At 42.2% G+C, this 16,370-nt stretch overlaps 1 protein-coding gene across 1 annotated transcript in view; it reads right to left on the reverse strand.

Moving 5' to 3' along the window:
• Ext1 (exostosin glycosyltransferase 1) overlaps nucleotides 1-16,370 on the reverse strand; it is a 299,125-nt gene that overhangs the window by 41,295 nt on the left and 241,460 nt on the right. The window contains exons 2-3 of the mRNA XM_008837966.2: nucleotides 2,236-2,329; nucleotides 680-787 (exon numbers count right to left, since the gene is read on the reverse strand). Coding sequence (XP_008836188.1) covers nucleotides 680-787; nucleotides 2,236-2,329 — 202 coding nt within the window. The remainder of the gene's footprint in view (nucleotides 1-679; nucleotides 788-2,235; nucleotides 2,330-16,370) is intronic.

Consider the following 16,370-nt stretch of genomic DNA (forward strand, 5'->3'; position numbering starts at 1 on the left):
AAGATAATCTTTCTACTGATACTTGTAGTTGGAGGTTTAAAGATAAAGTGTTTAATGCCATGAAAGAAAAACATTAATTATGCTATGGGAATGACTGACAGTTCCAATGAACCTCAAACACGACTGTAGAGGAGCTTTGGAAATCCTTCTGGATTTTCCTGCCCTTGACATTTCTCTGTGCATGTTTTGTTCCTGTCCCTCGAGTGGCTCACATTTATATGAGGGGCTACTCTTTAAATATTTATTCAAGTGACAACGCCTTGTGCAGGCACCCAGGGCGGATCACTGGAGTAGTGATGACGCCGAGCACAAGAACAGTCCTAGAGCTCACTTTCTGGAGTAAATGAGGACGCAGAGGGCCAGAATCTAAAGTAGCATCATTTCTAAAAATTCTACTGCTAAACGGGGTGGGGACCAGGGTGGGGACCCACCCATCAAAGCTCATGTTCTTTCCCAGCCACTTCTGCTTTCCAGAACATATTCTGCAGACCTGACAGATTTTGTGTTAGAAAGTGAACAATATCATATTAAATGACTTCATATTCACCATGACACAGGCAATTTTCTCCTGATAAAATTTCTTTTATAGAGCTGACCTTTTGGATTCATCTTCTTTGAAAGTTTGGACGGGGGCAGCAATAATCTGCCATTCTGTTGAAGGCCATAGCCCCTTCCTTACCTGTAATAACAATCTCTCATCGCCGATGATGGCAGCTTGGTTCCAATTAATCACTTCAGAGAATGGCAACTCCCATCCATTGCTAAGCATCACAGGGACACAGGCAGCCTGAGCAAGGAAAGGATCTCATGAGTGTGAGGACAGCAACAGCAAGAACAATTCCAATCAGGAGTGGAATCAGTACCAATTCAATTACTGGCATTTCTTATGTTACCTGGGTCCCAGACTGCTCAGGCCAAAAAGAAAGCAAGTGATTAGACATCACCAAGACACATGGGACTGTTTGCATCCAGATCAGACTTTAAGATTTATGTCTTGCCTTAGAATGTAACACCCCATTTCTATTCTTGTACATGGTTTGGCTGACCTTACTTCCATGGAGAAGACTGGCCTTGTTGCAGAAGTTTTATCGATGTAACAAAGCTTTCACCAACAAAATCCAAACATAAAACCAACCTTGAATATAAACGGTTTTGTCAATGTAAGTGCCACAGATCCACCTGCATCATGGTTTACTCCAATGTCATGAGCAGCAAAGAGTAGAATGGGGCCCAGTCTTCCTAGGTTGTACTTGTGGACTTTACTATTAGAGTGTACAGCTTTCCCCTGCTCTGCCAACTCTGTACCTTGTGTGGAGTGCTTCAAACCAAAGTCACACCAGTTCCCAATTTGCACTGAGACCTAACAGGCACTACACATAAGAAAGTTAAATGACAGAATGTTGGTTCCAAAGAACTCATTATCCAAACCATAGAGAAATTTGCTCCCTGTAACACCCCAGGAAGCTGTGAGAACATTCATGGGTGGGGGCATGATGAAGGCTCTGTTGAGAGATGGGAGCTCTTTTGGTTAGAATGACAGGGTCAGGAAGCCATGGAGCACTGCCACAAATACAAAGACACAAACAAGGTTTACAACACAACAGGTGGAGAGAAAGGCAGGAAAGTGTGCTTTCTCCTTGCAGTCAACAAAGGCTCTTTGCAGTAAAAGAAGGGATTTCTGAAGCGGAGTGAATAGTACAGGCTTCCTGGCTGGAGCAGAACCTCTCAACTGCAGAGCTTTGGAACTGTGGGGCCACGTAGCTGCATAGCATCACCTGAGGGAGAATCCCCTTCAGAATTTAGAGGAAGAAAGTCACAGAAGACCAACATGAGGACACGACCCACAATTTTGATTTGGGGGAAATATCAGCAATACCCCCCCCCCTTTTTAGTGTCCTTGCAATTGACTTCCAGGGAAAGGGAAGAGTCCCCTCTAGAAGCTCAGGAGGCCAGAGCTAGCAGACAGATCCACCTGCTGTCTGTAAACCTGCACCCGATGAACCCACTTTCCCTGGTGGTGCAACCATTTAATCACCCATGTCCAAAAATGGAGAGTCAATCTTCCTCCCAATTTTGGCTTTTCAAATATGTTTTACATTTTCTTGGGACACTTTTCAGATCCTCGGGGGAAACCATGCCTTTGATTTAGCTACACTAGGAGAGATGATAAGGCTGGAACCACCCAGCTTGGTTTCAGTACTCAGCCCAATGCTGGAAATTTTCATGGTCTCTTACCTGCAAAGCCTCCAGGAACCGGAAGGAGCCAAGCCTGCGGCCACGAGGAACCAGACAGAAAGTGGCATTGTGCAGCATTTCCCGATAATCATACCTGGAAAGACAAGAGGAGAGATCCGTAAATGAAGATCCTGGGGGAATGGATGGCACAATCAGGGAGTAAACAGGCATATCAACATATCAGGAGAAGGGCTGCTCTTATTTTGGGGGGGGTAATAAAAAAAAACAGAAACAATTATGTTGGGTAAAGCAATGAGGGCCCCTTTTACAAACAGTTTATAAAAAGATAAGTCAGACTGGTTGTCCTAGCAATTTGTCTTGCCTTGCCTTTGCTTCTCAAATCAGATTTTTATGTCTCAATGAAATAGTTTTCTTCCATAAACTTTAAAAAAAAATCCCTGCTTCATCCTCTTCTCCTTTAATGCCATGGCACTCAGCAACACTAAAGAGCTTTTATTCTCTAACCCCCAAACCATGCTATTAAAAGCGACTTGGGAAACCTCCATCCTAAGTCAACATGTGTTTTCTCCTTCAAACTGGAGTTTCTACGTTTAACCAAGAACATTCAGTGACTCCTGACAGTTCAGCTATGTAAGAATGGCTGACTTGACTTAGAGCAGAAAGACAGGTGAGACAGAAGAAAGCGCCCCTGCAGAATGAGAGAAAGGGAACAAGAGAGAATGCAGCAGCTGGAGTGCTGGAGACTGAGGCAGAGAAGCTGTGGTTACTTGTTTTACTCAAACACCATTTTAATGGCACTGCACTGTTTTTGTGTTTTGGGTGTTTTGTGTTACCTATCTCTTATTGCCAGTGAAATTTAGGATTGATAAAAAGTTATTAATTTGTTTGAGACTATCACTTTGAAATGACTGTCACCATATTTTTAAACATTTAGTTTAAAGCTCATTATAAGTTTAAGAAAACTTAGAAAGCTAGAGATGGCTCATGTCCTGTGGAGGCTCCGATTCATACAGCCAAGATGAACTCGCTCTCATTTTTTGAGTGCTTCCAATGCTGAGCAGACAGGTGCGACTGTGACAGTGGCATGTGTCACCAGCATTTTCTAACTCTAATAGTCTAATTTAATCATAGCCTGAAGGCACTGGATTCTTCCCTGTTCTTTTTGGGATACTGATATATACATTCATATTTTTAAAGTCCACATCTATTTTTATATTCTCATACAAACTAGGCATATGGGAGTAAGCCAATTTTCAATTATAAACCCGTCATTAAGAAAAGACATCATGCAAAGGACCATTTGCTTAAACAAGCGTGTACAACTAATTTGCACAAGAAAAGGTCACTGTGAATAGATTAAGATTATCTCCATTGAGAGCAAAATAAAAAGCCCTCACTGCATTAATTAAACTGCAAAAGACTCCAAAGTAGAAAAGATTTTTAAGATGCCTCAAATTTAGCTAAATAAAAATATTAAATTATGATGGTGATGACTTCTCTTTTCTTACCAAATATAAAATATTGACAAGAATCTTCAAGTCCTAACATCGATAATGTCTGAATTTCTATCTGATACATGGAAGAGGGAAAAGTATATTCACACACAAATTTATGCATAAAATTTAAAACTGATTTTTTTTTTAATATAGAAAGGTCAAATATACTTCAGACTGCTGCAAGGTTTAATAGATACCCAGAATAGAAACCCCTGAGGGACTAGCACAGAAAGTCCTACATCCCCATCATTAAGCTGCTAAAAATGTAAAACCCTATTAGTGTTCTGGATTGTAACAAGTTTTAAAGTTGCCAGTTGCAGAATTTACTTTAGAGAAAGTGTGGAGGCAGAAAAAGGGCAGAGAACTCCTGGGAAAAATTCAAGTGACAGTTATCCTAGGGTACACTACGCTTTTAAATAGTTGTGTAGAAGCATTAGCTGCTGATGTAGCAAATGAAGTCACATGATTGAAGCTTGAAGCCATTCACATAATGAGATGTGGGAACGAACCCTGGAATGGGTTAGGTACCAGTTAGGTACCTGTGAGGGAGCTGTGAGTCTACAGGTGCTTTCTGGGCCTCAGTTCCCTCATCAAAAAAAAAAAAAAAAAAAAAAAAAAGATTTACATGCGAATGTGACAGTATATTATTTGCAAATAAGTTGGCCTAGACAGTGAAAATGTCAGCTTCCACATTCTTCATGTTGTTATTTTTAGGTACAAAGAGCAACATTCTTTGGAATATTCTACCACATGAAAGAGTTCCATGATTTCCTAAGTGTGTATGCATGTATATATGTAACGTCTACATGTTATGCAGCATATGTCTGATATGTGTGCATTCATATAGACATAGAGTGATACACAGATAATACACACATAGTTTAGAACAATATTTTCCATTCAGGTCTCTAAACATGCTTAGTCCATAACCTGTCTCTCTTTTGGATTCCATGAATTAGAGCCCATGAGTTACTGAGGTTCTCTAAGTAAAAAGGTGATGATGCCTTTTCACTGGGTCAGATAATGGTTTCAGCTGAGGCATATCCTGTCTGGTAGCCTGCCACTCAATATGTTGTGATGCTTTTTTACATGATTGAGCCCACTCATTTATTCACACATTCCTTCTAGAAACACTTCTTAAGAGACTGTCCCATTCAAACAGACATCACCCAGTGGGAGCTGCTTCATCTACCAAAGACTCAACAGACCACTGATAAGATGTGAAATCTCCTGAAGGTATTTATATTACAAGAGGAGGCTACAGACATCACTTCAGCGTGACACACAATGAAGCCTGTAGACTTCTCCCCAGAAAATAATAATTTCTTATAAAAATCACAATTTATTTTAAAGTTTCTGAAACTGGTCCTAAGGGAATAAACACAGAGAGATATGTTCATCTGAGAAAAGCTGCCCAGTCTTTGATGTCTGGCATCTGACCCACTACCTGATCCATTACACCTGTTTACCTCTGCCTGTACAAGATCTTGACCCTGGGAGTCCCCCTAACTCACATTGGGAAGGTTAAAAAATATAACCCACCAAAGCAGACAAAACATTTTCAAACATATATCTGATAAGGGACTTTTGTCCAGAATACGTAAAGAACATCATGTGACTCATCAACACAGAGAGAATCCAGTGTAAATACCGCTCAGAATTTGAATTGACATTTTTCCTAAAGGAAACATCAAGTGCCAATAGGATCACAGGAAGACGGCTGAACATTAGTCACTAAGGAAATGCAAATAAATGAGAATGAGATACCACTTGCTATCTAGTAGGACTGTTTTATTATTCGAAGGGACGGATGAGAAGAAGTTTTGGTACGGATATAGAAAACACAAACTCTTCCAATAGTGCTGGTAGGAAAGTGAATGGCGTGGCCACTTTGGAAACAGTTTGGCAGTTCCTTCTCAAACTAAAAATGGACTTACCATATGATCCAGCAACTGCACTTGGGCATTTATCCCAGAGAAATGAAAACTTATTTTCACAAAGAAACATGCACAAATGTGCCTGGCAATTTTATCTGTAATAGACCAAAACTAGAAAATGCCCAGATGTCCTTCAGTGAATGTATGAGGCAACAAACCCTGGTATATCCATAACTAGAATACTCCTCAAACAAAAAATAAAATGAAACAAACTACTGATGCATACCACAATCTCAAGGATATGAACACTGGGTCAAAATGCCATCCTACAAAGGTGAATGCTTCATCACTCCATTTAACATTCATGAGGCACACAATTACAGGGCTAGAGAACTGAGAAATGGTTATCATTGGTTAGAGGTGGGGGAAAAAGACAAGTAGACACGACAGGTCAAGTGGGAAGACAGTTTTCAAAAGTAGACTCTCCCTGGTTAAGTTTGGAAACAGAGTCCATTATAATCACATATAACTTAAAAGTAAAAGATAAACACAGGCTATCCGAAGCAAGATGGTAAGTAGATGTGACAAGTACTCTCAGAAATTTTTGGCTTTCTCTCCTTTTCAGATGGACGTTAAAGCCTCCACTCCATAGGTGATGACAAGCAAGGTAGGGGAGCTTTCCTAAGTGACTGCAAAGAAACACAGTGAAAAGGACACGACCCTGAATTTAACCTAGAAACCAGTACTGCTCAATGGCCATAACAATTTTCCCTCTAAAGTTGTATTAAATAATGTATGGGCTATACTCCATTTAAGATAGGCTATGTAATATAATAATGGATAATTGAAGTCCTTCCCCACCATATGAAACACATTTTTGCTGGTAGCTAGTCAGTGCAACTGGGCAAAGGGACCAGCACTACAAGGAGCTGCCAAGTGTCCTTCTCCGACACAACGCAGTAGGAACGCACGTTCTCAGGGCTGCCCGGGCGTGCTGAATCAGGAACTAGGGGTGAAGAAGATTCTCTTTAAGGTTCTTGTGAAGCACCCTAAATTTTGATAATATAGGCAGGGTGGTTAAGAGCCTAGTCATCAAGGGCTTAGTGGTCAAGCCTCTTTGGATGCAGCCAAACGTGCTTTCAAATTCCAGGCTTGATATTTATAAACTGAGTGATCTTGGGAAAGTTAAAATGCCTCAGCTCACTTTTTTTGGTTCACAAAGGGTGTGGGTGGTACTTCTATGGTAGAGATTAAATGATACATTTTAACTAAAGCACAGGCACATTATAAACAATTCTGCAAATGGTGGCTATAACCACTCCAGCTGAGGGAAGACAGCAGCATATAGTGGGAAACAGTATGTAATGGGTTGAAGAATTTTCAGTTTGGATCTACCGTTTCCTGTGTGACTTAATGCAAATCTCTTAACTTCTGTGAGCCTCAAATGAAATTATGTAGGTGCAGAATAATCAGGAAACAGTATGCATTTGCAAGTTACTGTGGTAAATTACATCAGAATGAATGGAATAAAAACATTTTTAAAACAACAATAAAAATTAAATCAACAACAAAAAATAAAAACAGATTGGCAAAGACAGCTGGCACAGATCCTTTAAAGAAAAATGAAAACAAGCTGAGCATCCTCACAGAACAGCAGTTGAAAGGATCTTGCCTTATTATCAAAAGCTACACAGATAAGGATGTCACCAGTGCACCTTGCAGGTCATCCTGTAGTTCCCACAACCCTTTGTAGCGCTCACATTTGCCAAATGAGCCTGCATTTTGGTTCTCTAACCAAAGAGGACAAGGAGGAAGGAAGCGATCCAGTCTCTCATCTCTGTGCTCACACAATTCTAGTCTCACTGAAATATTAGAGTTTGTCTTCAGTATTTATTTATGGGGTGAGTTAACATCTACAGCTGATCTGGTCCCTCCAACCCCTGTCCTCATAAGTAATTGATCTTTTCAGCTTACACCCAGGTTTCAATCATATCTCTTTTGAAAAAAAAACAGAGGGAAAACAGAAAACTACTTAACAACTGTTAGAGTTCCACAAAGTGCACTGGGATGAGGAAAATAAAAAGCAGATCCTTAGAGCAACATCTCCGCTTTGTTCCACCCATTCAGCTAACTTTAGGAGGATGCCTGCCACATGCCAGGCACTATCCAAGGAGCTCGTGGTGCAGTGAAAAGACTGAAGATTATAATTCAGTGGCAGGATATGCTCAGATGAAGGCACAGGGCTAGGATCATGTGGAGAAGAGATATCATGGCCAGAGGTGCCGTTGGTAAGAAGAGGGCAGATGGGGATACCTCGTGCAGATTTGAAATTATGAGCTAAGAACTACTGACCAAGGAGTATGGGCCAGCCTGGAAGGAGTATAGAGGGGGAATGGACATTTCTAGGGCAGAGGCAGCCTATCAAGAACAAAGGCTCCAAGCTGAGGGTGAAGAGGCTGCTGTCTCAGGAGGGGGCCCACTGCGATGACCTTGTATGCTACCTCCTGGAGCTCCGACATGATTCCATGGGAGTGACTTGAGACACCGAAGGACTCCAACAAGAGAATGACATGATAACCAAAGTGTCCTCAGGACTACATAGCCCAACTTCACAGTCAGAGCTGAAAACCTAGCTAGGACCTTGGCATTAGTGTTCCAACACTAGGTTCCTGATTCTACAGTCATTTTCTTTTCACTACACCATGCTACCTTTGGTCAGCCCACACAACACACAGTGCCCAAAGAAATACATTTCTTATGAAGCCAAGTCCTGAGCAGTTCAGTTAATTTCAGACCTTGGCATCAAGTAGCTGCCACTTAAAAGGACTCTTTCTTTCCTACTCAAAACTTCACCCAAGGTCATTATCAGTGGGCCATCCAAGACAGCCCTCTGCTAATTACTAAGTATGTTGCCTCTATCCCTTCCTAGGTCCAGATTTAATACTTAAAATTTCAATTATTTGTGAGAAAATCTTAAAGGTCAGAACATAGGGCAATATTAAATTGGTCCATGGCACAGATTTGAACTGGAAACAGAGTAGGAGTCGGTTGTTTAGATGGAAAATGGGTCCAACTGCCTACTGTGCTATTTCTGAGTTCTCTTAAAAACATATAGCATGAAAGAGGGTAAACAGCATGGAACAGTATGGGTTCTTGTGGTCTTCGAATACTCACTGGGCTTGTGGAATCTTAGTTTCTGCCTGACTCCTATTCCACTGCACACAACTGGACATGGATGTGGCTGGCTGGAGTGGCCACAGCCTCAAGGACACTCAGCAGCACCCCCGCAGAGGCACTTGCTACTTACAGGTGGTGCAGTTCCTTGTCTTGAGCATTCCCTGCTATTAGAACCACCAGCAACCCAGTCATGCCAAGGGTTAGGCATGTCTCCCTCTGTGATGCTCTGGGTATCAGGCTGCCAATCCCAAGCTGTCCACCGCACACAGAGACAGGTACTTACATCCATCCTTTCAGATTTTTGTGGCTCTCTACAGAAGTTTTCTTTCTATGTCTACTTAAAATTTATTTCAATACAGGGAAAGGAAGGAGGGCAGTATTCTGTGTGCTGAGGCCCCTGTGGGAGGCATTTACTCTCATCATCTCATGTAAGCATCACAGGCACGTGTGGAGTGCAGTGGACAACTGCCTGTCACAGGAAATAGAAAGAGCCAAGGGAATGGCTGAAATCAAACATCTTCTCTGAACACACTGGGTCGAAATCCCACATGGTTTCTAATCTCCCCCAATTGCATCCCAACCTTGAGCAACCACTGAGAGTTCAAAACTATCAACTTGGACCAGGTAGTAATCACTATTTATGTATATTAATGACCACAAAAGAGCATGTATCAAGCACACCTTGTACTTCAAAAGGGGCAGAAGATTGTTTTGGTTCCTCCTCATTAAATTGCATTTTGATGGCTAACACAACAGCATTGGAGAAGTATGATGGCCATCAATGATAAAAACTACACTAATGATAACCCTACTGATTACAGCTTTCCTATGTACAGGGCACTGTGTAACAAAACTTATATTCTTTGTTCCGTTTTCTCATTAGAACCACCATGAAAAACCAGTGCAATAATTGGCCCCATGTCACAGATGATGAAGCAGAAGGTAGAAGGTTTTGTGAGAGGAGAGCAGCATCGACAGCATGCAATGTGTTCCCTCAAAGCCTTTCCTAGAAGGAAAGAATAATACAGAGGTAGCAAAGGTGAAGACAAGAGATTTGTAACACATCATGGCCCTGTGACATTCATCTCAGGAAGCTCTCGGGAGGACACAAGGTTGCAGCTCCAGCTTTAATACTCAATAGTGCCAAATTTCAAAACTATTCTGAGAAGAATGTAATTCCAAGACACATGGATCTAAATTCTCTGATAAGGAATAAAACATTTCTGACAGTGCTAAGTAAAGGGTTACTTGGGTACATGGGAAAGAGAGGCATTGACAATAAAAGAACCAGCAGCCACAATGGCCTTGGATGGATACATGGTCCAGAAGAGGCATCCAGCAGCCCCCTCAGCAATGGAGAAGCCCAAAGACATTATCTTAGCATTAATCTCTTCTTAGGCTCTGTGCCACAGAAGATGACCAAGTGGAACAGGGCGAGGAATGTGGAGTAAAGGCTGAGATAACTTGGACAGGACAGGCAATATGGGGTGTGTGTTCTCAGGGCAGCCCTGTTGACAGGAGTGAGGATCCCAGGAGGCCAGCAGTGGAAGGGACAGTTCAGGCGCCTCTGTCTTTCTGCTTAACTTCTATTCCCACTGCCTAGGGGAAGTCTCCTCCAACCACTCAAGTCCTGGACCCCACATTGACTTGACTGCCATTCCACTTTGTCCATTTCCTTCCCATCCTTTCTCTGGGCTCCTACTTTTGGGCGACCCCACCCTACCTACCCAAGGCTGAGGTGCACCACTGTGCACTCACGTGCACAGGGCTATGGGGGGAAGAAGGGGACTAAGAAAAAGATGTAACTCTTCATTATGACAAGATCAGCTTCAGTCAGTAAGCACATATCAAAGTCTTGATAGTGCCCAGCCTGCCTCGGTTGATGCTCCCTATTGTATGGCACAATCCTCTCAAACAGCCACCATCTCCATGAGTTCAGCCACAACTGCTTGCAAAAGATCAGCACAGGTGGGCTTGCTGGTCATCTATATTCCCTCCTAGGAGGATGGGGCAGGAAGGTCATGGGACCCTCTTCTGAGTATCCAGCCACTCTTCCCAATCAGTTGTGTGCAATTCAGCCCTAATTGCATGGGCCTCGGGGAGGAGCTGGAGCATATAGGCTAGAAAGGAACAGGGGAGGGCATCCATCTATGCAGCCATTGGGGGGGTCATCATCCATGCTGAATATAGACCTTCCAATGTGGCGCCTTCAGGGCACCACACTCCTGCCCATAACCCCTCATGCTCTGTGTGGAAGCCTAACAAATTCATACACTGTTCTGGGTGAACTTTGGTAGCACTGAACTTTGGTTTGTCATTGGGAAGGCTCGTGAAGAAGGGTATAGATGGTGCCTAGTGTTACCCAGGGAGAAAATTCTCAAGCTGCTTGTTTCAGCAGAACTCTACTTAAAGAATAGAGGGGGAAAAAAATCCTTTTTTTTTTTTTTTCTTTTTTGTGCATTTTAAACTTCATTTCCTCTGTCTTTATTTCTAAAGACCTGGCAACTTGTTAGAAAAAAAATTACCTTCTCCTTGCACAGAGATGAAAATGGGAAATTTGTGCTTCACCAGGCCTCATAAACAGCATTATTTGAAAACCAAGTTAAATGTATGCACAACAGTACTCACACTGAAACTTCTCCTGGCCTTCCTCCATGCCTGAGCTGAAAAGAATAATTGCAGAACTTCCTGATGGCTTCTCCAATGGCAAACATCGCCTAGGTCTAAAGGCAATGGTTTTCACCCACGGCAGGAAAGTGGGCTCATCCTAATGTTCTAAGCACTTCTTTTTCATCGAAGACCTCCTTACCTGCATAGCCATTCTTGATTAGTCCTTAGATGAGGCAGATGCTTGGAATTCCTGCTGGGCTGTTCTCATAACCAGGGAAGGCACAATGTAGACAGAAACTGTCTGCAACACTGCATTCTTTGTCAGTGCCTAAACCTTCTGTCTGATCCCTGCACTTAAATGATTAAAAAAATACCCTGAAAAATGGCCCCGGTGTTGCCAACCTCACCTTCCAATCTTCTGCCCCACTTTCACCATCTCTGGGTTTTACTTTTGACTTAGACAGGAACAGCTCAATCCTTTGACAACATGCAAACAAGACCTTGGAACTGCCTCAGTTGAGGTGATGAGTCCTCAAGAAATCTAGGGCATTCAAACGTAAGGTGAAAGTTGCACAAAACAAGTTGCCAATAGAAAGTTTAAATTTTCTCATCTGGCATGGGACTATGTAAATGTACAGATGCAGGTGTGACCATGGGACATAAACACTTGTGCTACAGCTTAAAAATTCTGACACTGCTGCTATACCAGACAACCTTTGTGTCAGGGTTGCATTCTTAGGGACTGGGAAGGCCCAGAAGTCTAGATTCTGTCATCTCCTTGGGCTGAAACACAGCATTACCCAGGGGGAGACAGTCTATGGAGCTGAGTCACCCCTCCCGGAGCTGAGTCACCCCTCCTCCTTCTCTGGGTGCCTGTACTTTCCACAGTCCCCTGGAGAAGCAGTTTAAAGAAGTACCTCATTCTGGAATGAGACTGTGGGATAAAGAAAACTGATGCATCCAAATAGGGACGGTAGACCTTATAGTCCTGTGGATGCCTTTGTGCTTTGGTATCCATTCACTGGATATTATGGCTCAAATATGATATGTTATCCTACAGGTTTATGTATTAAACATTTGGTTCCCAACTAGCTGGCCTACTTCCGTAGGACAATGGCAACTTTGAAAGTTGGTCCCGCCTTGAGGAGTGGATGGTTGGGGCATGTTTCTAGAGGGCACATCCTATCCGACCCCCTCCTAGCCCACTGTTTCCTGTTTACCATGAAGTGAACAAACTCTTCCTCCACATGCTCCGACCTCACAATGGGCCCAGAATCAACAAAGCCAAGGATTATGACTAAACTCTTTGATACTGTGAGCTGAAATAATTTCTTCTGTGAAATTTTCTTCTTAGGTATTTTGTCATAGCTATGCAAAAGTAACTAATATATTAGACAAATGGGAGTTGAGAAGCTCCTGTGAGCCAGGGAGTAGTCTGAGCTCCAGGGAATCAAAGGTGCAAAGTGGTCCAGGAAGTGCCTCCAAGTAGATTTTGTAATTTCATAGAAACCAGAGGATGCTCATATCCTTCCCTTCTGTATCTCTTCAGTGTGATTCCTCCTTTCCATGGAGCATGAACTGAGCAGTGGAGGCACTTGCTGGTTCCTGTTACATTTAAAACAGACTTAGGCTAAATCTTATCCCCCTAAAGTCCAGTTTCCGTCAAACGATCAAAGAATTCTTTCAAATGTCATGCTCTAGCCAAAATCCTTCAATGCCTCCTCCTGATGCTTAGACTAATATACATGCCCCGTGGACACAGGGCCCCATGAAAACTAGCATCTACCTACAACTCCAACAGTCCCTCTTCTTGTTACCATCTACAGCTACAAGGTTCTGCTCTTAGTGTCTCAGCACAAAACATCTGCTTCCATTCTTGTACTTGCTGTGTCTCAGCCTGGAACATTCTTCTTCCAAATCCCTTTCAAGGTGCCCATCAGTGTGCTTAACCCTTCTGTCTGATCCCTGCACTTAAGTGATTATAAAATACTCCGAGAAATGGCCCCTGTTTTGCTAACCTCACCTTCCCATCTTCTCTCCCACTTTCACCATCATTGGGTTTTACTTCTCCTCAGAGAGGTGCTCCCAGACTAGCAGGGCTTCCAGTTAGTCCCCTTGTTCAGCTCTGCCATGGCATTGAAAGCTGTTTGAACATGTACATATTCTTTTGGCAAGCCTACTATCCTTTCCCTCCCAAACATAACATATCCTGATTAGGAGCAGGAACATACCTGTTTTTATTCATGCTATCATCCCAGCCCTAAGTACATGTCTGGTCCAGAATAATCTTTTATGATGTCTTTGTTGAACAAATGTCAGATCATTCTACCCTCATCTCATTCCTCAGGGTCTGTAATGCTTACAAGGTCATAGAGTATCCAAACTTCATGCTGACGCTCACAAGGAAAATTCATATGACAAGTTTCTAAATGGATATAAAGAAGTCCGCTTTCATCTTTGTTTTATGAATACTAGTCTTATTTCTCCAGTTAATGTTATGATATGTCAACTTCTCCATATTCTATCTGCTTAAAAGCAAGAGCCCATTAAAAATGGCTTCAGAAACCACCTAATTTTTTTTTGGAAGGACCATCTTTAACATGTTTATGTGGAACAATATAGCAAAACCTTCAGGAACTAATATTTACAATGCAGTTTCTGTTCCGGACTTTGTCATTAACTCATCTTAAGCAAGTCATTTTGGTTCTGAGTCCAATGCCATTTATACAATAGAAGCATCACTGTGCTCTTGCTTACATAACAAGGTGTGCTGAGGATCTAGTGAGGCAGCAGATCAGAAAGCATCATGCAAACCAAAGTACTTATGACTCTCAGGAAACATAAGGCTAAAGCTTCTTGAAACCACTTTTGTCTGTGAGGTATATGTAGAAGATGTCAAAGGCACTGTGTTTCTATTTACTCTTCTCTGAGTCCTATAGTGTTGTGGCATATATCCAAAATCCATCCACTGCTCCAAAAGTCCAGATCATTTTCCAAAAGAAGCATTTGGAAAAGTTCATTTGTTACCAAAGCCAATGGTGATGAAACACATGACACTGTGAGACAAAACAGCTGGCCCTGATTCCCAGTTTTCTACTGTATTAAGTTTCAGCTATTAACCAATTGGTCTCTCTTCAGGGTATGATTTTGAAATGAAAATGGTTCGAACTCTTGGCTATGGGGCCCTTCAAGACAGCAACTGTGTCATGTGGGACATCTTTTTGCTTGGTTTCCATTATGTTAGCTTGGCTTTCAAATAAACTGTCAAGTAAAATCTGGCATGAAAACACAGAGTAAGTTCCTTTGTGGAGGAGCAGACAGCTCAGCGGTGTGTCCGGTTCACAGCTTCAAAAGCCAGTGAGAAAGGCAACTGCATCCTCTCCAAATGTTTGCCCCTACCACAACTGCCTTTCTCAGGATTAAGTTTAAGAGAGATTTAGGGATGATCTTTATGGAAAGTTAACCCAGCAACAGCCTATCAACCATATCCCTCTCCACAAGTATTGGTTTTGGAATTATAAAAGTTTTGGAGGTGCGAAAACATAATTGGAAAACTTTTTTTTTTCCCCATGCTTAAAGGGCTAATTGATTTCACAGGTGTTTAATTATCATTTGCTGTGAGATAATACCTTGTAGTGCCATAAAAAAATGGATTTAATTTTCGAGTGCTTGCAAAACCATTGCCAAAGCCAAGTTAGAGCTGAAGCTAGATAATTATTCTATAAATCAAACACACTGCCTCCTTTCTTTGAAATTTTTAATACTTGGGGATAATGATATCTGACAACCTTGAAACTAACATGAAAAGGATTCACCTGCCAAGTGCCAAAAGGCAAGCACTGGAGCATTCCAGGTAGTTTGGTTCATTAACAGTGACTCGGACGATCTCAGACCCTGGCTAAGGGCTTCGAAAACCTGTCAATGGTGAGAACATTAGTGTATGTCCAGGCACTGGTAATCTGCACTGAGATCAAACGGCCACCAATCTAGCAAAGTCTACAGAAAAGCAGAGCTAAAACCCGAAATACACTTATCCAAAAAACAAAGAAAAAAAGAGGGAGGGGGGAATAAAAGGGTGGGGGAGGGAAGGGAACATATGTGCCTGGAAATAGCTATAACTAAGCTCACACCAAAAATGCTGGAACACGGAAAGTAGAAGTTTTCAACCTGATCAATGAATAGTTTCCTATCTTATGCTCCAGGCATGACATCTGTGCTTTCTATAACAACAAGGGAGAGAAATCAGAAAATAAAAAAATTTTAAAAATTAAGAAAATCAGCTGGAAGGCACCACAAAAAGCCATCCAGTCCAACATCCCAGATAAAAATCAGCAGAGTCAAAAGAGGTCAGGTCACCAGTCCAAGTTCACCACCAGGGCAGAACTGAGATGGAAAAGCTAATTTCAAGTGAGCAGGGAAGGGAAAGACAGCTTGAAAACAAATTTGGAGTCCGATTCTCACCTCAAATCTAAAAATAAAAGGATTTTTTTGAGAGGGGGAGGGAGAGAGGGAGTGAAGGGGGGAGGGAGGGAGGGAGAGAGAGAGAAAGGCTTCATTCCTTAGGAACAGCCCAGTTTCCACTGAGTGCTCAAGCTGCCTCAAATAACTTCCTGGGAAGCTTGGTTGGTGCCACATTTCAGAATTTTCTTCTCTTCCAACTTTTATTCAGAAGCTGCTGAATAAAATTAATAAAATTAAATGAAATGTGCTTAAACGATCTAAGAAATATGGGCATCTGGCTGGGCGCGCACGCACACGCATGCACACACACACACACACACACCGTCAGCACTGTTTAATTTCTTTCATGCCTGTAAACACAGCATGCCCACCCCCTAACCACTATATGATCTAAGAAATATGGGCATCTGGCTGGGCGCGCACGCACACGCATACACACACACACACACACACACACACACCGTCAGCACTGTTTAATTTCTTTCATGCCTGTAAACACAGCATGCCCACCCCCTAACCACTATAGGATGTAGATTATCAGTTCAAGTTGAGT

This window comes from Nannospalax galili, unplaced genomic scaffold (assembly GCF_000622305.1).
Source record: "Nannospalax galili isolate Female #2095 unplaced genomic scaffold, S.galili_v1.0 scaffold17, whole genome shotgun sequence".
Lineage (NCBI taxonomy): Eukaryota > Metazoa > Chordata > Mammalia > Rodentia > Spalacidae > Nannospalax > Nannospalax galili.